The sequence below is a fragment of the Staurois parvus genome, unplaced genomic scaffold (assembly GCF_062004578.1).
Source record: "Staurois parvus isolate SC_StPar_1 unplaced genomic scaffold, SC_StPar_1.0 ptg000505l, whole genome shotgun sequence".
Taxonomy (NCBI): domain Eukaryota; kingdom Metazoa; phylum Chordata; class Amphibia; order Anura; family Ranidae; genus Staurois; species Staurois parvus.
In genome coordinates, this window is record NW_028318301.1 from 989,900 (window position 1) to 1,011,479 (window position 21,580).

Genomic DNA, 21,580 nt, shown 5'->3' on the forward strand with positions numbered 1-21,580 from the left:
TTGCCGGGGAAATATTACTAATAATTCTTGTATTTTCAGTTGAAAGCATGTCCAATTCCTAGATCCATTGAGGTACATAGCAGAGATTCAAGGTTCTTCCTAACTCTACAGGTAGCACAGACACAAGCATACACCCAGGGCCACTGTTAGATATCATGGGGCCCCGTACAGCATACCTGGCAGTCCCCGCCGCCAGAGAAAATAGCCAAATTATATTTATGGTAAAAATCCACTAAAAACATTATTAATGGACATAATCCCAACCATATTCCTGTGAAATTATAAAACTGTACTGAGTTCATAAATAAAGCTGTGTGTGTAATTGAGGTCTTGGGGCTCATTCACATGGGTGCTGTGGCCTGTAGAGTGGGAATCAGTGGTTTGTTTTTGTGGCTATCGCCGTTTGCAGGCAATTTCAATGGGCTGCCTAACATGTGGGAACATGCAAAAATACTGCAGGCATATTATTTTAAAAGTGTGTTTCACCTAACCGCACAGTAGTGTGGTGCCATGCGTTTTGGTGGCTGTGAATGCATCTGTGTTTACTAGACGTGGAGAGGTACATTTAAGTTTTCATCATGGTACCCATGCACATCTGCAGAGGGCATTGCATTTCTTTGCTGTGCTGGAAAAAACATGCTCTTGCATGCGTTTCTGCATCACAAATGGTGTGAACAAGTCCTAAGTGCCAGTTGACACTATAGAAACACAGTCTAGATGTGTTCCAGATGCGTTTTTGCATGCACTTTTTTGATGCATGTTTAGTGTGTTCCAGAGCATTTTGGGTGCGTTTTTGATGTGTTCCACTGCATTTTGGATGTGTTTTTTGTGTGTTCCAGTGCATTTTGGATGTGTTTTTGGAGTGTTCCAGTGCATTTTGGATGTGTTTTTGACGTGTTCCAGTGAATTTTTTTATATATTCCAGTTAATTTTCTTCCCCTCTCTTTTTCTTAAATTTAATTAGGACCTTGTTCCAGTACAGTTCTATGCATAAACAATGCAGCCTGTTTGACTTTTTTGGCAGCACCTGCAACGCACTGGAACTGCAAGCGCTGATGTGAACTATGACATTGACAACCATATAACCTTCTTTCTGTACGTTTTGGATGCAAAAAAAGCAACTGACACACATGTAGTGTGAACTGGCCCAAAAGGTAATTATAGGTCAGGAAACGGGACTGACCAGAAATTGTGAGTTCAATCAGACTAGTGGTGAGATACAATCAGGAATCATATAATAATGCGAGATCTGAGCTGTAGGTGATAGGAAATGAGACACATTAACTTGATCAGTAAATAAATAGTTAAATAAAAAGAGAGGGGCGGTGATACATAGATTTGCAGATGGAACAGGTGATCACAGGGGGGGGGGTCAAGTTGTATAAGGAGAGAGGTTTAAGGGCTCGTTCACACTTGACTATATTTCTAATTCATGCCAAACGGTCCTAAAGTGTTTGACAGGTGTTTGGGAAGCGTTTTTAATGCTCCTCAAAATGCTCCCCAAATGCCCTATGTGCGGTTTTGAGGCATGTGATAAGCATTTACCAAGTGTTAAAACTGCACCGCAAATGCCTGTAATGAAGTTAAATGGTATTGACGCTTCGAAAATGCCTCGCAACCACACCGCTTCAACTCCTCCTGACTCAACATGAGGCGCCAGTTTTGCCGTGATGCAATGCTAACGCTTCAGTGTGAACAGCACTGTGTGCTGCCATGTGCAGAATTTTCACAGTTTGAGAAGCGTAAAAAACACTTCCCAAACGCTTTTCTATCGCCTGCTGACAAAGCTAGTGTGAACGTAGCCTTAGAGAAGATAAAGTTGTAATGAAATATAAACAGAAGGAAAATTGAAAGTTTCAAACTTGTCAGAAGAACAGGACGCAGGTAAGATTCACTCCCTTTCCACTTTCTAGTCAGTAGCCAAAATCTTAATTGATTGATCGATATTCCTGGTACTGACAGAACCCTGGAAATTGATCTCCATATTTTGGGCATTCACAAATGTCAAGGAGCTTACAATATAATGCAGGCCCTAGATGGGTCGAAAATTGGCCGAAAAAAAAAAAAAATCAGCCAATTTTTGCACCGTAAGTGGGTTAATTGGTCGGCCGTTTTTCGGGGTTTTGGAACATTTTTTTATCGGTAAAGTTGGAAAATTTGCAGCCGATTTTGACGATTGGCCGATTTTCCCGGCAATGATGGGCAAATCGGCTGATCGTTTTACCGATAAAAAATCTGTGCATGGGCCGTGACCTGCAAGAAGAAGAAAAAGAAGAAGAAAAAGAATTCCAGTCCGCTATTATATTTTACACGAAAAGTCTTGCGGTTGCAACAATGTATCTATTTGTATCCAAATAAAAACATCTGTATCCAAAATGGATACATTGTTGCAACTGCAATACTTTTCATTTAAAATATAATAGCGGAGCTCTCTGCAAGGGAGAGAAGTAAATATGCCGGCCGTAGATGGGACGAAAATCGGATGATTTTTTTACCGTTGGTGGTAACTTCGGCCGATTGAACGACCGATTTTTCATTTTTTTTTTAAAACGGCTGGTTTTTGACATATACTAGGCCCAATTAACCTAACAGCATGTCTTTGGAGTGTTGGCAGAAATACACCCGTGCAGAGAAAGCATGCAAACTGAGATGCAGACAGGTGCAGCCATGACTGGAATTCTAACCACTAAGCCACTGTAGGAGACAGAGTTTGAGCTGCAATGTAGAATAGTTACATTGTTTAAAAATAATGATAAAGCGAGCACTGGTAAAATTATATAGACTACTAAAATGGTATTACACAAGATAAATATAAATCTAGGTATAGATATGAAGGTAGCAGCTAGCACTCAGGGTATTGGCAACAGTCCCAGAATAGAAATATGTTAAAGTAATACTGCAGCACTATAAATGCATGTTAACAATCATAAAAGCATGTAAATTCAACAAAGTGCAAATAAGTGCAATAATGATGTAAACTGGTAATGGTGCTAAAAAAAGTTCATATAATCATTCTTGAATAATGGAATGTCTTTCGTATGAGAGTACCAACTCAGAAAGTGCCTATGAATGGCATTTGTGGTTTATCCGTGACGGACAGTAGTGCATGGACTCGTGAAAGGTAATTCACCCTTGGGATGGGTGTACACTCACCAGAACAAAAGTATTAATGCGCATGGGTTATACACATCACACATCCAACTCCATCCATCGATCCATCAGGGTGGGTGCCAAAATGGTCCTGGGGAGAAATTAGCTCAGCCACAGGAGCCAGAAAGGTGCTTAATAGTGTAGTACTTTATTATAATGGTCACAAGTAACAATTTAAAATATCCACGTGGAGTAATAAAAATAATAGCAAAGCGAGTACCAAGATGGCAGACGCACCTCAATGGCAGCGGCGTGACGTCAGCAATAGGGATCCACCCAATGCATTTCATGTACCAACAGGTCCTATTGGTGTGCTCCTGAGGGCATGTTGGTACTCAATGTATTGAGTGGAGCCCTATTGCTGAACGCCACCACCAATGAGGAGCATCCGCCATACTGTCCATCACGGATAAACCACACGTAACCCATAGCTGCCAGCATACCGCTGCACCCCCAGATGTGTGATGTGTATAACCCATGCGCATTAATACTTTTGTTCTAGTGAGTGTACACCCATCCCAAGGGTGGATTACCTTTCACGAGTCCATGCACTACTGTCCGTCATGGATAAACCACAAATGCCATTCATAAGCACTTTCTGAGTTGGCACTTTCATACCAAGGACATTCCATTATTCAAGAATGATTATATGAACTTTTTTAGCACCATTTACCAGTTTACATCCATATTAAACTTATTTGCACTTTTTTGATTTTACATGCGTTTATGATTGATAACATGCATTTATAGCGCTGCACTATTACTTTAACATAGAATAGTTACATGATTAAAGAGAATGAAGATAAATAATTATATTGGGAAATTAGAACTAGACATTTCCAATTATTTGAGATATGTGTGAAAATGTTTGACATTTGAAAATAGAATGTATGACATTCATTAGGAAATGCATTAGTTGTCTGATCATTTTGGAGAAACAGCAACCCAAAAAAAAAAAAAATATAGATGTACTTTTTACTTTAACCCCTTGACGCCGACGTAACACAAATATGCGGCCTCACGGACCTGGGCTTTTTTCCGTGGGGCCACATATTTGCGTACCTGTCTTTGTGCTGGGAGCGCGCCGTTTCTGGACTGTACTACGGGTACAAACAACAAATAACATACACATATATGGTATCGCTGCGATCGTCAAGAACTGGAGAATGTATTTTGAGTTGTTCTTTGGTGGTAGGTTATGGTCGTAACAAGAAACACACAGTTAAATTTAAAAAAATTATTTTTTTTACTATTTTGGCCCAGTTTTCCTTTAATAATAAAAAAAAATTAGGAGCTATCCATGACCATTTACCACCAAATGAAAGCCCAATTTGTCCTGAAAAAAACAAGGTATAATCCACCTGGATGTACAAAGTAGTTGTGACGATATGTATGGTTTTACTAACATGTCAACGTTGCAGAATTGTGCTTAGGCATTTAGATTTGTTTTACCCTTAGGCGTGAAGGGGTTAAATTATAAGTATTCTCATATGCAAACAGAAAAACGTCAAAGGGACAAAGCCCCCAGTTGTGCGCCACCTAGTGAATATATCCGGTATTGCACCTAAAAATGTGCTAGATGCGATTAGACATTTACTAACAGGAAAGAGCCTACAAAGTATACACTTTTCAATGAGTTTGCTAGATGCCTTTCAGAAGACTGACAGGTCTAGATTGTTTGAATTGAGTCTGCCTGAATGTTCAGTGTCTGCTGGTAGACTCAATTCTTAGTAAATCAGGGCCATAGCGTCCATTAATCACCTCACCTTTATTTATTTATATATACACGCATATACACACACACACTATATTGCCAAAAGTATTTACACGCGCACATGAATTTTAGTCGCATTCCAGTCTTAGTCTGTAGGGTCCAATATTGTGTTGACCCACCCTTTGCAGCTATAACAGCTTTAACTGTTCAGGGAAGGATGTCCACAAGGTTTAGGAGTGTGTCTATGGGACTGTTTGACCATTCTTCCAGAATCACATTTGGGGCGACTGAATGTCAGACACTGAAGTCAGACGAGAAGGCCTGGCTCACAGTCTCCGCTTGAATTCATCCCAAAGGTGTTCTATCGGGTCAGGACTCTATGCAGGCCAGTTAACCTCCCTGGCGGTATGATTATTTCAGATTTTTGGTGTTGAAAGCGGTACCATTATTTTGCATGGAAATATGTAGTTTTTTTATTGTAGGCCTGTCATTTTTAGGAATAACTCACTGAAATCTGTCCAAACAAGAGTCTAGTAAACATTCCGGATATGATAAAACTTGAAACACGAAATCATAAATTATAATTTAATAAATAATCATAAAAAATAATAATATAATAATAATAATAATAAAAAATGTAATTCAATACTATAATCAAACCAAAAACACTGAAATTTGAAATATAGCGCCAAGTTCGCACATCGCTGAGCAAAGTCGCAAAATCGTTTTCAGTGTCTGATGACGAATTTCTCCGCAAATCATTATCACTCAATTCTGCAAGTGGTTCTGGTTTACTATCACTGTTCTCTAACTGGTCTAAAACCGCTTTTGACCTAAAGGGATGCTTTTTGGACGCCATGGACTTTTCTAAGTTTCCAGGCAGAAAGAACAGTCAAAATGCAGGCAGAGCACAGGACAAAGCAGTAGGGACAAAATGTATGAGAAATGCTTTGAAACAGCAATGTTTTACTATGTAATAATCGTTTTAAAAAAAATGAAATTTTTAAAACTTTCAAATTTGCCACCGGTTCCGGGGCCGTATACCCTGACGTCACAGGGACCAGAACATGGAAGCCGGAATCGGCCGGCGGAGATGGCCGGGGATGCTGCAGGGGACACATCACGGGAGCGAAGGACAAGGTAATCGCTGCAGTGAATCCCTGAGCAACACCGCATGGTAAGCCCGAGTGTAGCTCGGGGTTACCGCTTTTGGTACTGAAACTCTACCCCGAGCTACACTTGGGAATACCGCCAGGGAGGTTAAGTTCCTCCATCCCAAACTTGCTCTTACATGTCTTTATGGAACTTGATTTGTACACTGGTGCGCAGTCATGTTGGAACAGGAAGGGGCCATCCCCAAACTGTTCCCACAAGTTGGGAGCATGAAATTGTCCAAAATGTCTTGGTATGCTGACGCCTTAAGAGTTCCTTTTACTGGAACTAAGGGGCCAAGCCCAACTCCTGAGAAACAAACCCCAACCATAATGCCCCCTCCCCCAAACTTTACACTTGGCACAATGCAGTCAAGCAAGTACTGTTATCCTGGCAACTGTCAAACTCAGACACATCCATCAGACAGACAGACAGCTAGACAGAGAAGCATGATTCATCACTCCAGAGAACACTTTTCCACTGTTCTAGAGTTCAGAGGTGGCATGCTTTACACCACTGCATCCAACACTTTGCATTGCACTTGTGATGTAAGGCTTGGATGCAGCTCCTCGGCCATGGAAACCCATTCCATGATGTTCTTTATGCACTGTTGTTGTGATAATCTGAAGGCCACACGAAGTTTGGAGGTCTTTAGCTATTAGCTTTGCAGGCAGTTGGCACACTGTGCGCTTCAGCATGTGCTGACCCTGCTCTGTCATTTTACATGGTTGCTGTTGTTAGATATTTCTGTCCCCAGTGAGCAAAGAAAAAAGCTACTAAAGGATAAGTGTAACGGACCGCCTGACAGCACCTCTATCAGTCCCCCGGTAGAGCCTCCCCAGAGTGCGGAGTCTAAGCACCGGAGCACTTGTTCACCAGGGCCCCTGATGGTGGGGATGGACTTGGAGCGCTCCTGTACCAGGTCGCAACTACCAGGTATCTCCAACAGGGGTAGAGGAGTCTGACAGGGGCTCCAGAGAGCTAGGAGTCTGATGTAAGGGAGCCTAGTGATCCCTGCGGGGTGGGAGGATGGATGAGCTAAATCAGAGTCATGCAGGTCGGGTCGGTAACTAGCGGATCGGTAAGGTACAAAACGGTAGGCAAAGGATAGTCGGGTCACACGCAGGGTCAATACCAGGAGGTCAGATCTAAACGGGAACATCCAGGAGCAGAGTCAGGCAAGCCAAGGGGTCAGGACGGGAGAAGGCAACAAGGTCAAAACAATCCAGATCAGAAGTACTCACACACAGGTAACAGGATACAAAGACCATTCGGCAACAAGTGTCTGTGCAGGGCTAGTTTAAATAGCCCGCCCTGCACCTGACAGGTGTAGCCTGGGTCCCAGTACCTGCCTAGTACTGTCCAGACGACGGGTGCGCCTGGGTCCTAGTGCCCTGCCACCTATACGTCTCGGCAGATACCTACGCATGTGTAGACCCATGCGTCGTGATGGTTCCTGACAATAAGGCTGGCTCACTTTGGGACCTCAGAAGCTAATGACAAGGTTCAATATGAGACAAAGAAAGAGCTCTTTAACTAGCGAGGTTACAGTCCCTTTAACTGCACTGAAAGATCTTCTTGGCGCTTGTTCAGGCCCAGTTGGTGCACTACAAGAATTCAGATCTCCTTGGTTGCAACAGTGCAAGTCCCTCAAAGGAATGTAGGCCAATACAGACACTATCTCTTTTAGTGGTATTTAACTTTGGAAGTACCCCTTTAAGGCACAAGATGGGATGCAGGTTTTAGGCAAGAGGTTTAAAGGGTGGGCAAAAGCACTTATTGGCAAAAGGTTAATTTCCTCTCTAGGATGTCCCTTGATGGATGTAGACCAATTGCAGAGGAAACAGTAGTGTGGCTTGGTCCGTAGAGGGCAAACACTGCAGTTGGCTCTAATGACTGGATTATGCGGGAAATGTATATGCTAGTAGGCCAGGTGAGCTAGGCCTCAACTTGTGTAACTTGTGAACAATGTCAGTAACTAGATAGAGAATAGCTTATGCAAGAGAATGTCAGTGACAACTTAATTGGCTGGAGATTGGGACTCTCTCACCTGATCTGTGGGGTCATCCCAGTTGCTGGTGGTTTCACTGCAGATGGGGGCCCACAGCAGTTCATTCCTGACTGCAGCACTCTGGGACACCAGCTGACAAGGTAGTTCTCCACATTCTTTGGCAATGTCAGCGGTTGACTGTTCCCTCTTTCTCCGCATTTGCTTTCTCTCTCTCTGCGGCCTGGTCTGGTCCTCCGGTGTTCGCACAGCTTTCTCTTCACACCTTCCTTCCAACACTCTCCCAGCTCACTTCCTGCCTTGATTCCTGGACTTCACCATTTATGTGTCTCTGCCAACACACCAGCTCCTCTGGGAAATGCACTCCCCCAATTAGCTGCCTTCTAACAAAGTTCTGCAGTTTATCCTATAAGATCCATAAAGCTTTTCACCAGAGTGTGTGCTACTAAGTTGCAGGACACTGCTACCTTGTGCCCCTTTTAACATCCTGCAGTTTGAATAATAGCAGGGTGTTACATTCTAACACTCCCAGGGTACTTCTGCTAGTCAATGGACTAATTTTTCCCATGTTATACAGATACTGACTGTAGCAAACTGGCTCATCAGAGTTGGACAGGGAGTTCTCCTTTTCTATTGGAGGTATTCCTCGGTCCTTCATTCCCTACCCCCTCCCTTCCTGAGAGGCACAGTGACAGATGGTGCGGGTCAACCGCAGGTTAAGGCATCCTTAGTTCGGGGCCGAGCAGTCTGTGAAAGTGTAGCCTTCCTCACCTAAGTCATGATAACGCCAGCATTCCTCAGAGAATTGGGAAGCACTGACCCAAAAACTTGTGCAGGCTCCCACATCATAAAACAGATAAGGCAGTTTCTGCCAGGGATTGAAAGAGATTGTAACCTCACAAAAGATGACAATGAAATGAACAGTCCTCAAGTCAGGTTTTTCCCCTATGTTTCATGTCATGGATTATGACAGATGTTGGTTCTAATTCAGAATTCGCCCGACTGACCCCTCCCAAAACAGCGTAGTGGCCAGTATTCAGAGCCACCCCCCCTTGCAGGGGGATTTTAAAAAGACAGGCTGGCAAGCCTAAGGGAAGCAAAACACATCTCCTGATCTTAACATCATAACAGCAGGAGATCAAAGACCCTTTCTGCTCTGCAACTTGGATCTGCTTACAAACCAAGGTGTACTGGCAAGTAACTTAACCCTTTAACTTCCTTCCTATTATCTCTTTGCTGTGTTGTGGGTGTTTATCTATATATAAATATATATCTTAGTTACATCTTTTTCTGTAAATATTTTATTGCACCTGTTTGACTCTTTTAGTAATAAATCTTTCTTTCTGAAAGTGTTAAACTGTTTCTAAGCGCTTACTTGCAATTCACAAATTCCTGCCTTTTGAAGAGACTACTGTGTTTGTTTAATCCTCTGCCCAATCGGCCTGCAGTGACCGTATTGGACAGGCGACTTTTCAACCATTACAGTGCATATTTGATAAAGAGAGTTTCCCCTTTCTCTGTACAAAAAGGGGTGGTGGCAGTGAAGGGTTAGTTGCGTAATTATATATATACAACCTTTTTGTAAATTATAAAAATTAATTAATAAAATAAAATAAAAATAAAAATCAATTTCAAATTACAAACATATAATGTGCAACAAAGTCCCACTGATCCAAAAAAATGTCCAAAAAGAAGTCCAAAATAGTGTTCACAAATATCCCAAATATATTCACTCTTTTCCTCCACTGAAAGGATCGGCTGCTATTCCATCCAAAACGCACCTCAAAATAAGATATAAAAATATCTAGTGCATTACCTCAATAATAATAAAAATAACAATAATCACCCCGTGCAACCAAAATACACTTCAAAAACTTATAGTGAGAAAAAAAAAAAAAGTATATATTAAATTAATTCCTTATAGTGCATATATTCACACACATCAAACTGTGAACACTCTGTGGTCATTGCAAATCAGTGTCTACCATCAACCAGCACACAGTAGTACTAAATACTATTACCCTCTTATGAGTATTGAAAATGCTCAGACACTATTATGGAATATTATTCTTCCACCTCATCTTCCAAGTTATTTATTTTCTTTTCAAGGTCCTCAGAGAGAAAACAGGGTCTCAGGGCTAGTGTTTCAAGTATATAAATCACTTTTTATTCAACACTTACATGTAAAATTAGAAATATCAGCTCCAGACATGGTTAGACACTTCTCCAACCAAACACCATGTATTTAAAACCAACAAAATGTCCGCGGCGACACTTCCGGTCTACGTACGCGCGCCTTGACGTCACTCCCCTAACGTGTTTCGTCACTTCCGGACTTCATCTGAAGGGATAAAGACGTCCCACTTGCCGCTCCTTATATGCCCATACCTCCTAATGACTTGAGGCTCCGACCGCCATTTTGCAATGGGGAAAACCGTGATATTCATCCTTATTATAATCCATATAAACCAGTGAATCGTTTTTTGTATAAAACGGTCCAAGCAGTGCACAATGCCCAGGAATGTCACAAGATTATATGTACAAAAACATATAATCAAACTATTATAATATTTCAACATACTAACGGCCCATTCTTCACTTTTAAAACCAAATACATACAGACAGATATTTCAATCAATTTATACATGAATAAAACTATTGTTATCCCAATATTAAATTCACCTATCACCAATCAAATAATTTAATACATTTTTATAAACAATATTCATAATAATACTAATAGCCCCTAAATCAATCAGTTATTATAAACCTATCCTATATCCACATATATCCTAATGTTATACTCCCTCTAGTGGTAGTCCCAAATTGTCAATTCCTCTCATCACTCACTCAATTAATTTTATAAAATTCATATAAATTCTCCCCTCTAATAATTTCGAATTTATTTATCCTTAATCACAAATAACCTATACCAATATATTAATATATATAAACACCATATGAAATATGAAAATTCATACTCAAAACTTCATATTATATAAAATAAAACTAAATATTAAATAGAAATATATTATATTATAAAAATTGCCTTATTTTATTTTATTTTATTTTATATAATATGAAGTTTTGAGTATGAATTTTCATATTTCATATGGTGTTTATATATTAATATATTGGTATAGGTTATTTGTGATTAAGGATAAATAAATTCGAAATTATTAGAGGGGAGAATTTATATGAATTTTAAGAATTTTATAAAATTAATTGAGTGAGTGATGAGAGGAATTGACAATTTGGGACTACCACTAGAGGGAGTATAACATTAGGATATATGTGGATATAGGATAGGTTTATAATAACTGATTGATTTAGGGGCTATTAGTATTATTATGAATATTGTTTATAAAAATTAATTAAATTATTTGATTGGTGATAGGTGAATTTAATATTGGGATAACAATAGTTTTATTTATGTATAAATTTATTGAAATATCTGTCTGTATGTATTTGGTTTTAAAAGTGAAGAATGGGCCGTTAGTATGTTGAAATATTATAATAGTTTGATTATATATTTTTGTACATATAATCTTGTGACATTCCTGGGCATTGTGCACTGCTTGGACCGTTTTATACAAAAACTGATTCACTGGTTTATATGGATTATAATAAGGATGAATATCACGGTTTTCCCCATCGCAAAATGGCGGTCGGAGCCTCAAGTCATTAGGAGGTATGGGCATATAAGGAGCGGCAAGTGGGACGTCTTTATCCCTTCAGACGAAGTCCGGAAGTGACGAAACGAGCTGATATTTCTAATTTTACATTTAAGTGTTGAATAAAAAGTGATTTATATACTTGAAACACTAGCCCTGAGACCCTGTTTTCTCTCTGAGGACCTTGGAAAGAAAATAAATAACTTGGAAGATGAGGTGGAAGAATATTATTCCATAATAGTGTCTGAGCATTTTCAATACTCATAAGAGGGTAATAGTATTTAGTACTACTGTGTGCTGGTTGATGGTAGACACTGATTTGCAGTGACCACAGAGTGTTCACAGTTTGATGTGTGTGAATATATGCACTATAAGGAATTAATTTAATATATACTTTTTTTTTTTTCTCACTATGTTTTTGAAGTGTATTTTGGTTGCACGGGGTGATTATTGTTATTTTTATTATTATTGAGGTAATGCACTAGATATTTTTATATCTTATTTCGAGGTGCGTTTTGGATGGAATAGCAGCCAATCCTTTCAGTGGAGGAAAAGAGTGAATATATTTGGGATATTTGTGAACACTATTTTGGACTTCTTTTTGGATCAGTGGGACTTTGTTGCACATTATATGTTTGTAATTTGAAATTGATTTTTATTTTTATTTTATTTTATTAATTAATTTTTATAATTTACAAAAAGGTTGTATATATATTATTGCACTTTCTAGGGAGAAAGTATTGACTTTTTGAGGTTATAAGGGTTTATATTGATTGAATAGTTGCGTAATTAACCCGACCCAGTAACAAGCGCATTCAGGCTGCCGGTGCGTCGATTGCGTTCCATTAGCTGGACAATCGTTGTGTAGAGCGGAGATGAGTGCATCACGTGCATCACACCGCGGTTTTAGATCAACCGGTCCTTTGGTCACGAGTTTGGTGAGAAGGTCTGGGGTCTGTCGCCGCGGGCGTGATGTATTATTGTTGGTCGCGGTCGTGCGATTGTCACATGTTGAGGGTGGCGATCAGGCGACCGTGACACTGACCAGTACCAAGTTCCTTCTAAAATAATGATGGGCCAGACCAAATCATTTGAGTGTGGCCATCACCCTCTCAAGGACTGCATGGAGACAGGTGTATTCTCCACAAGCCTATGATTAAGGTTGCACATACCAGTTTTTATAGATTCTATTTCCTCTCTTTCTATTAACGTATATAACCTAAGTCTTAGCATTCCAATGTTACTACTTGATAAGGGCTCTCCTGTTGTCTCTCTCCCAATTCTTCACTAAGAGTTGTTCGCATGCCTCTGTTATAAGCTACTACCACAGCTTAGATTCCCATTTCCAAGGCTGGGCTGGAAATCCACAAAGCTAGAAAGCTCGTTGCTTGACTTGAGAGAAGCATATGAAGTTTGAGTGAGTGAAGAGTGTATATTCTCCAGACAAACAGAATGTTGTGTTGAAGAGGCTTTGAGTGAAACTTAGTGAAAGGAACAGCCTCAATTGTGGCTACCAAAAGGCTCAGGATCCTCACAGAGAACCTCTCTGAAGTATATCTTTTTTGAACATAAGGTCTGAGCAGGGGATCCTATAGAAGCAAGTATGTTTTCTGGATGGAAAATGTTTGCCTTGGCGATGGCTAGAATGAGTTATAGATGAAGGGATGGCTGGAGGGCAGTCTTTTAAAAATTCAAAATCCAGCCAAAGGTCTCAAGAATCTGGATAGTCTTTTGGAAGTTTGCAAATCTTCTTGAGGGAATAAATCCTTAGAAGAAGGTTGTCTAGGTTCCCTGTGACCTGAATGCTTCGAGTTCTTATGAGAACAAGTAAGTGAGGAAAGCACCTTTATAAACTCCCCTGGGGATGGGACGGAGAGGGGGAGGTGCTGTCTTTCAGCTGCTGCAGGGAGAGACACGCAGGGGATTATTTCCTGTAACTGCCCCCCCACCACACCCAGCACCCCCTCTCCTGCCCATATCTGATTCACCTGCTGCCTGGGATCCCATGTTGGCCCAGGCCTGTTACAAATGGACCAGTGCTATGCTACCCCCTTATAGGCAGCCCTGTTCACAAGAAATAAGAGACAAGGCGAGGGAGCTGTCCAACATCTCAGGTGGTACAACAAAAAGAGCTACAGCCAGACAGCACAGAGGCTACAGGTTCAAATCCAGACCCTAAAAGTTATAGTAGTAGGCATTGAAGAGTTGAAGAATCCAAAATAAATAAAATTAGTAAAACATAGAAAATGTGTCCATAGGGCAGAAGAGGTGCATCACCTAATGACACTAGTAAAAAACTAGACTTGGGCGGAGGGGTACAAGAAAGCTTTTTCCAGCATCCATTCACCTAGTAACAGCCTAAAAATGTACAATTAAATGTTTATGTCTCCAGAAGCTTGGAAGCTATGTTTAGAAATAATATTTTTGTTTCTTGCTAGACCACACATGTAGTTTACCTGTCACAGTGTGAGGTCAGGTTCAGAGACCAGTAGCTATAGCAGTAGACACTGCTAGGCACAAGGCAGGATTGTCCAATAGATCAGGCAGAGTGTTGTCCAGCATCCCAGGTAGCTCAGTGAGAAGAGTTACTGCCTCGCACAGTAGAGGTCCCAGGTTCAAGTTCAGGCCCTGACAGTACTCCCCACCTACCAGGATGTCCTCTGGACGTCTTAGGGCCAGGTTAGTGAGGAAACCTCTGGTGGAATTCTCTTGTTAATCTAAAGGCATGAACATTCTCCTCAGGCTCCCAAGAATTTTCTTCTGGCCCATATCCTTCCCATTGAACCAGATATTGTAATTTGTTCCTAAAGATCCTGGAATCAAGAATTTTCTCCACCACAAATTCTTCTTCACCCTGTACTTCAACGGGTGGAGGAGGTGGAAAAATTCTTCCAGAGAAAAGTTTTTCATGAAAAGGTTTGAATAGTGATATGTGAAAAAGAGGGTGAATCCTCATACTGTCTGGAAGTTTTAAACGAAAGGTGACCAGGTTGATTTGGGCAGAAATCTGAAAAGGACCCACAAACTTTTGACCCAACTTAGCAGATGGAACATGAACCTTCAAATTTTTTGTTGATAACCAAACGTTGTCACCCACATGAAACATAGGATGTGATCTCCGGTGTCTTTCAGCAGCCTTTTTGTAACATTCCTGAGCTTCCCTCAAAGTCTCAATCAATTTCTTCTGAATCTCCTGCAATGTAGTTAGTCTGTTGGTAACAGCAGGAATTGGAGTTGTGATAGGGAGATCAGGAATAAAAACTGGATGATAACCGGTGTTTAAGTAAAAGGGACTTTGAGAAGTGGAACTATGTTTAGAATTGTATGCAAACTCTGCAGTGGGAAGACAGTCCACCCAGTCATCCTGAAGATAAGTGACAAAGCATCGAAGATACTGCTGCTCCATTGTTTGATTAGTTCTCTCAGTCTGACCATTAGACTGGGGATGAAAAGCACAAGACAGATTGATTGTAACACCTAATGCTGAGCAAAAGCTTTTCCAGAATTTTGAAGTAAACTGCACTTCTCTGTCAGACACCACATCATCAGGGATTTCATGCAGTTTAAAGACTTCTCGAACCATCAGTTCTGCAGTTTGTTCAGCAGTGGGCACCCCCTTAACTGGAACAAAATGGGCCATTTTTGTGAGACGGTCGACAACTTCTAAGATAGTGGTCATTCCTTTTGAGGGAGGTAAATCAACCACAAAATCCATAGAAATAGACCCCCATGGTCTTGATGGAACAGGAAGTGGCTGAAGCAACCCCAAAGAAGAGGCTAGGAGCCCCAGATCACCATCCCAGGACCCAGAGGAGAGCCGTATATAAGCAGACCTCGTCCATAGCCCAGCCCTAAAGGGGACCTCTAGAAGTACCACCATCATTATCCATTGAAGAGGTATCGATTCCAGGCTACATCCGATCCAGGACTGAGGGGACCTCTGGTACATTTGATGTAAATGTGCATTTATATTGCGCCTCTGGTGAGTGTGCAATTTATCCGTTATTCCTGCACGACACCGGATCACATGTGTCACTGGGATTAGTGAAGTCACCCCCTCTTTTTAGTCTACTAATTATTTGTGTTCTTACCACCCTCATCACTTTCAATAGTACTGTTTTACCACAGACACAGTGGATGTTGGTTGTAAATTAATACCTCACATTTGATAAGGATGATATTTATGCATCTCATTATATGTAATATTGACTACCTTGACATTTTTGATGTTTTGACCATTTATATGCATTTTAAGTATATATTTTACCATTCTTATAAGCCAGGTTAATGTCCTTAGGTGGATGATTGAGAAGTGGGTCATTCTCACACCCCTTTTTAAGGAGATTCAAGAATGCCTTAGGACTTGTGGCCCCTAGAAAGTTCTTTTGAGGCAGGATTGTGCATTCAGAGTTGTTTTCCTGGAGAGGCCCAGACGACATCCGTGATAAGGCATCAGCCTTACCATTTCTTGACCCAGTGTCAGGGATCGAGGCACCTCTCCCGGCGAACGCGCACTTGCGACAGCTAACGCCTGGACACAAGCACTAGGTCCCGGCGGGCCGCTGCTGACAGGACGCCGCGCATGCGCAGTAGGAGCCGCGGGCGGCCAATGACAGCCCGGGGGCGCGTCCTGGCCGGCCAATGACAGTGCAGGGCGCACTATTTAAAGATGCCCCGCACTGTCACAGATTGCCGCAAGGTCTATCTGTGATCCTGAAGTTCCTGTACCTGATTAGTGACCCTGATTCAGAGATCAGTGGGGCTCCCAGAGGGTGCCCATGGGGGGGCAATGTCAGGGATAGCGGCGCCTCTCCCGGCGCACGTGCACTTGCGACAGCTCACGCCGGGACACAAGCACTAGGTCCCGGCGGGCCGCGGCTGACAGGACGCCACGCATGCGCAGTAGGAGCCGCGGGCGCGCCTCGGGCGGCCAATGACAGCCCAGGGGCGCGTCCTGGCCGGCCAATGACAGTGCAGGGCGCACTATTTAAAGATGCCCTGCACTGTCACAGATTGCCGCAAGGTCTATCTGTGATCCTGAAGTTCCTGTACCTGATTAGTGACCCTGATTCCCCTGACTACGCTGCCTTCTCCTGTGATTTGACCCGGATTGCCCTGACTACTCTGCCTTCTCCTGTGCTTTGACCCGGATTGCCCTGACTACTCTGCCTTCTCCTTTCCTGACCCCCGGCTTGTTTGACCATTCTGCGGACTGACTTATCCTGCTGACCCTGCGTGTGACCTGACTACTCTTCGCCTGCCGATTTGGTACCTCGGTTACCCCACGGGACCTTGGCTCGTGACCATCCTGCTAGGTCCCGCCGTCCTTCTCACATCTGGCTCTCCCGGTACCTGCATACATCCCCAGAGGCTTCCTCTGCCACTGGTGGGCCTGCTCGGAGGTCGTGACCTGGCCCTGGTCTGTTACAAGTCCATCCCCACCATCAGGGGCCCTGGTGAAAGCACAGACCAGGGCTTAGATTCCACGCTCTGGGTAGGTCTGTCAAGTGGGCAGCCTGAGGCACCACCTGGCGGATCATAACAGTACCTTGCGGCCATGACAGAGCCAGGAAGAGGACCGGCGTCCCTAGAGGATATATGCCAGCACCTGGCAACTCTGACCCAGGCTGTCCAGAATTTCCACAGCCGCTGCACCCGACTTGAGGACCGCATGGAGTCGTTAGCCACCCTGACTCCCCCTGCTCAGAGTCCTCCAACTGCGGAATCACCCGCTACCCCGGCATCCGGAGCAGTTGCCGCACCCCTAGCTCCCGAACCCCGCGTTCCCCTGCCGGAATGGTTCCGTGGAGACCGAAGCCGCTTCCGAGCCTTCCGGAAAGCCTGCACCTTGTTTTTTGATTTGCAGCCCCGCACGTTCACCACCGAGACCGTCAAGGTGGGGTTTATAGTCTCTCTCCTTCAGGATGAGCCACAGGATTGAGCTCACCGTCTGATGGAGAAGCACGACCCCCATCTTGATTCCGTGACCGGGTTTTTTCAGGCCATGGCTGTGTTATATGACGACCCTCAGCGGGCTGCCTCCGCAGAGGCTACCCTATACTCTCTACGGCAAGGCTGCCGGGCAGCCGAAGAATATGCATCCGATTTTAGGCATTGGATGGGAGATACCAGATGGAACGATGCGGCATTATGTCACCAGTTCCGCATCGGGCTGTCTGAGTCACTCAAAGATGAGTTGGCACGAGTAGGCCTACCTGACTCCCTTGAGAAACTGATAGAGTTGGCCATTCAAATTGACCGCAGACTGAGGGAACGTCGGCTGGAAAGGAGCAGCCAGGGTCAAAGGGTGGCATGGATTCCACCGAGAGAAACAGCTCCAGCCCCAGGGAACCATACCCGAAGCACGGAACCAGGGGACACTTCGGAACCCATGCAACTGGGACTGGCCCGTTCCACTTTATCGGTCGAGGAACGTCAGAGGAGACGATCGCAGAACCTATGTCTGTACTGCGGGGAAGCTGGTCACCAGGTGCGCTCCTGTCCTGCAAAAATGAGTAAGTCCGCTTCCTGTTTTTTTCCTTTACCTGCAGAAACGGATGATCAGTCTAGTTACCTGGCAATACCTGTGTCTTTACAGCTCCCCGGAGGAACCTTGTCGGTGACCGCAATCGTTGACTCGGGAGCATGTAGTTGTTTCACCGATCTTACTTTTGCTCACCAGCAAAAGATCCCTCTCCAGACCAAAGAAAGGGGGTTTAACATCTTCTTGGCAGATGGGTCTAGCATAAAATCAGGGGTGGTGGACCAGGAGACACCTCCTATTTTTACCACGATGGCAGACCATCACCAAGAGTTCCTCCGTCTGGATGCCATCGCATCCCCCCTTTTTCCAATCATTCTGGGGCTCCCTTGGCTGCGGGCCCATAACCCCCAGATTAATTGGGAGAAGGGAACAGTTCAATTTCGGTCACCATACTGTCTGAGTCACTGCCACGTCACAGGGTCCGTGGCTCCCCGGTTTCTTCTGTACTTGCATGGCGATACCGATCTATCTCAGGTTATTCCTCCGGCCTACCATGACTTCTTAGACGTATTCAGTAAGCGAGGAGCAGACATTTTTCCCCCGCACCGTTTATACGATTGCCCCATAGACCTCCTACCCGGATCTGAAATCTCGTTCGGCCGTATCTTTCCTTTATCGGAACTGGAGTCGGGAGTACTGAGGGAGTATATTGACGAAAACCTTCGGAAAGGATTTATTCGCCCGTCCACATCCCCAGCCGGGGCCGGGTTGTTCTTTGTAGAAAAAAAGGACAAATCATTACGGCCCTGCATAGACTACCGTGATCTGAATAAGATCACGGTAAATAATCGCTATCCATTACCCCTAGTTCCCGAGCTCCTCCAAAGATTGAGGTCAGCGATGATTTTTACTAAATTAGACCTGCGGGGGGCATATAACCTTGTTCGTATCAGGGAGGGGGATGAATGGAAAACGGCTTTTCGTATGAGATTCGGTCACTTTGAGTATTTGGTGATGCCGTTCGGGCTCTGTAACGCACCGGCAACCTTCCAACATTTTATCAACGACGTTTTTCGTGATTTCCTCGATGTTTTCGTGGTTGTCTATTTGGATGACATCCTAATTTTCTCTCCCTCACTGGAGGTTTATCGAAGTCACGTGTTACGGGTGTTGTAACGGTTACGTCAACACGGGCTATACGCCAAGGCAGAAAAATGCTGTTTCGAACAGCGCGAAATCACGTTCTTGGGACTGGTCCTCTCTCCCGCGGGGGTCGCGATGGATCCCCAGAAAGTCACGGCGATCCTAGATTGGCCAATACCCGCCGATAAGAAGGGGGTACAGCGTTTCATCGGGTTTTCGAACTTTTATAGAAAGTTTGTTAGGAACTTCTCCGGTCTGGTCTCCCCAATCACGCAACTGACTAAACAAGGGATCCGCTTTAAGTGGACTCCCGAAGCTCAGACGGCGTTCGAAACACTCAAGAAATTGTTCACCTCTGCTCCCATTCTCTGCCATCCGGATTCTTCTCTCCCATATGTTTTGGAAGTGGATGCCTCCGAAAATGCGGTAGGAGCGGTTCTGTCCCAAAGGAATGGTACCAAGGAACTACTGCATCCGGTGGCGTTCTTCTCCAGGAAGTTGACGCCAGCGGAACGAAATTATGATATTGGAGATCGGGAGCTCCTGGCTATTAAATCCGCTCTAGAAGAATGGAGGTATTTACTGGAAGGAGCCACACACCCAATCCTAATATTCACGGATCATAAAAACCTTGAATATTTAAGAACGGCAAAACGACTGAGACCTCGCCAGGCGAGATGGGCTCTTTTCTTTTCTCGGTTTGTATTTCATATAATGTACCGACCCGGCTCTAAGGATACAAAACCAGATGCTCTGTCCCGTATGTTTGAGGACCCCGATGATGCAGTGTTACCTGACACAATCTTACCTTCCGGGAGCTTCCTCGCTCTGCAAACGGAACTTCGCTCCAGACTTATCGATGCTTCCGTAGGACTGCTAGTCCCGTCTGGGTCGCCTCTCCAGAACCGCGAGGGTCTGTTTTGGAAGGAAGATCGGATCGTGGTCCCAGAAGGAGTTCGAACCTTGGTCCTGGGGCACTGCCACGACCATCCAATGGCGGGTCACTTCGGGGTTACGAAAACTCAGGAACTACTGCAGCGCTCGTTCTGGTGGCCAAACATGATCAAGGACTGCGAGCGCTACGTCCAAACCTGTCCCACCTGCCAAAGGAACAAGCCCTCCAGGAGCAGGGCATGGGGATTGTTGCGTCCGTTGCCAATACCCAAATGGGCCTGGCAAATGGTAGCCATGGATTTCGTGGTCGAACTCCCACCATCTCAAGGCTACACTGCAATAATGGTGATCGCCGATCGCTTCTCGAAGATGGCTCATTTCGTGCCCCTGCAAAGGACACCATCGGCGCCGGAGACTGCACGGATCTTCATTAAAGAAGTAGTGAGGCTTCATGGGGTTCCCGAAGATATAGTGTCGGATCGGGGAGTCCAGTTCACATCAAGGTTCTGGAACGCCTTATGTAAAGCGCTGGGAATCAAGCTGTCACATTCATCCACTTACCATCCTCAGACCAACGGGTAAACGGAAAGGACCAACCAAACGCTAGAACAGTACCAAAGATGCTACACATCCTACCTTCAGGATGACTGGCTGACACTGTTGCCTTCCGCGGAATTTGCCTACAATATCGCGAATCACTCAGCTAAGGGACAATCCCCGTTCTTTACCAATTACGGATATCATCCCACATTCCTCCCTGATCTGATGCCCGAAAATCCGGTACCTGCGTCTCAAGATGTATTGAATTTCTTTTCTGTCAATAACAAAACGATTCAGGGGGCCATCGCAAAAGCCCAAGAAGACAGTAAAAAGGCGTTTCGACAGGAAAAGAAGAGGAGAGTTGCTGCTCCAACCGGGGGATCAGGTTTGGCTGGCTACGACCAACTTGAAGATGCTGTGTCCTTCAAGGAAGCTAGGACCAAAGTACATTGGCCCGTTTCCAGTTAAACGGGTAATCAACGAGGTGGCCTACGAACTCGAGCTTCCGCGAACCTTCAAAATACACCCTGTGTTCCATGTGTCTCTCCTGAAACCATCCAGACCGGATCCCTTCCCGGACCGTGAATCTAGACCTCCCGAGGCGGTCACCATAGGTGAACAGGAAGAATATGAAGTAGAAACTATCCTCAGTTGCCAAAAGAGGGGGGGCCAGACGCAGTTCCTGATAAAATGGAAGGGTTATGGCCCTGAGGAGAACTCATGGGAACCCACCCAGAATATTCACGCACCCAGGCTCATCCGGGAATTCTTTCGTAGTCACCCGCGGTGGAGAGATCAGTGGGGCTCCCGGAGGGTGCCCA

General features: G+C 44.1%; 2 protein-coding genes across 3 annotated transcripts in view; both read right to left on the reverse strand.

Moving 5' to 3' along the window:
- LOC149451927 (rho family-interacting cell polarization regulator 1-like) overlaps nt 1-21,580 on the reverse strand; it is a 1,274,165-nt gene that overhangs the window by 666,381 nt on the left and 586,204 nt on the right. The window lies entirely within an intron of this gene.
- Nucleotides 14,379-20,850, reverse strand: LOC149451928 (uncharacterized). The gene is made up of 2 exons (XM_089689968.1): nt 20,781-20,850; nt 14,379-14,959 (listed from the first exon to the last, which is right to left on the reverse strand). The coding sequence occupies exons 1-2, from the start codon at nt 20,848-20,850 to the stop codon at nt 14,379-14,381; spliced, it is 651 nt and encodes a 216-aa protein (XP_089546094.1).

What these genes read in the sequence shown, in the direction of transcription:
- LOC149451928 (XM_089689968.1), bottom strand. Translation starts at nt 20,850, where the DNA reads ATGTGTAGCATCTTTGGTACTGTTCTAGCGTTTGGTTGGTCCTTTCCG. An exon ending in TACCCGTTGGTCTGAGGATG is followed by an intron (nt 14,960 to 20,780) that starts GTAAGTGGATGA and finishes GTTATCATCCAG; the next exon opens with TTTTTATTCCTGATCTCCCT.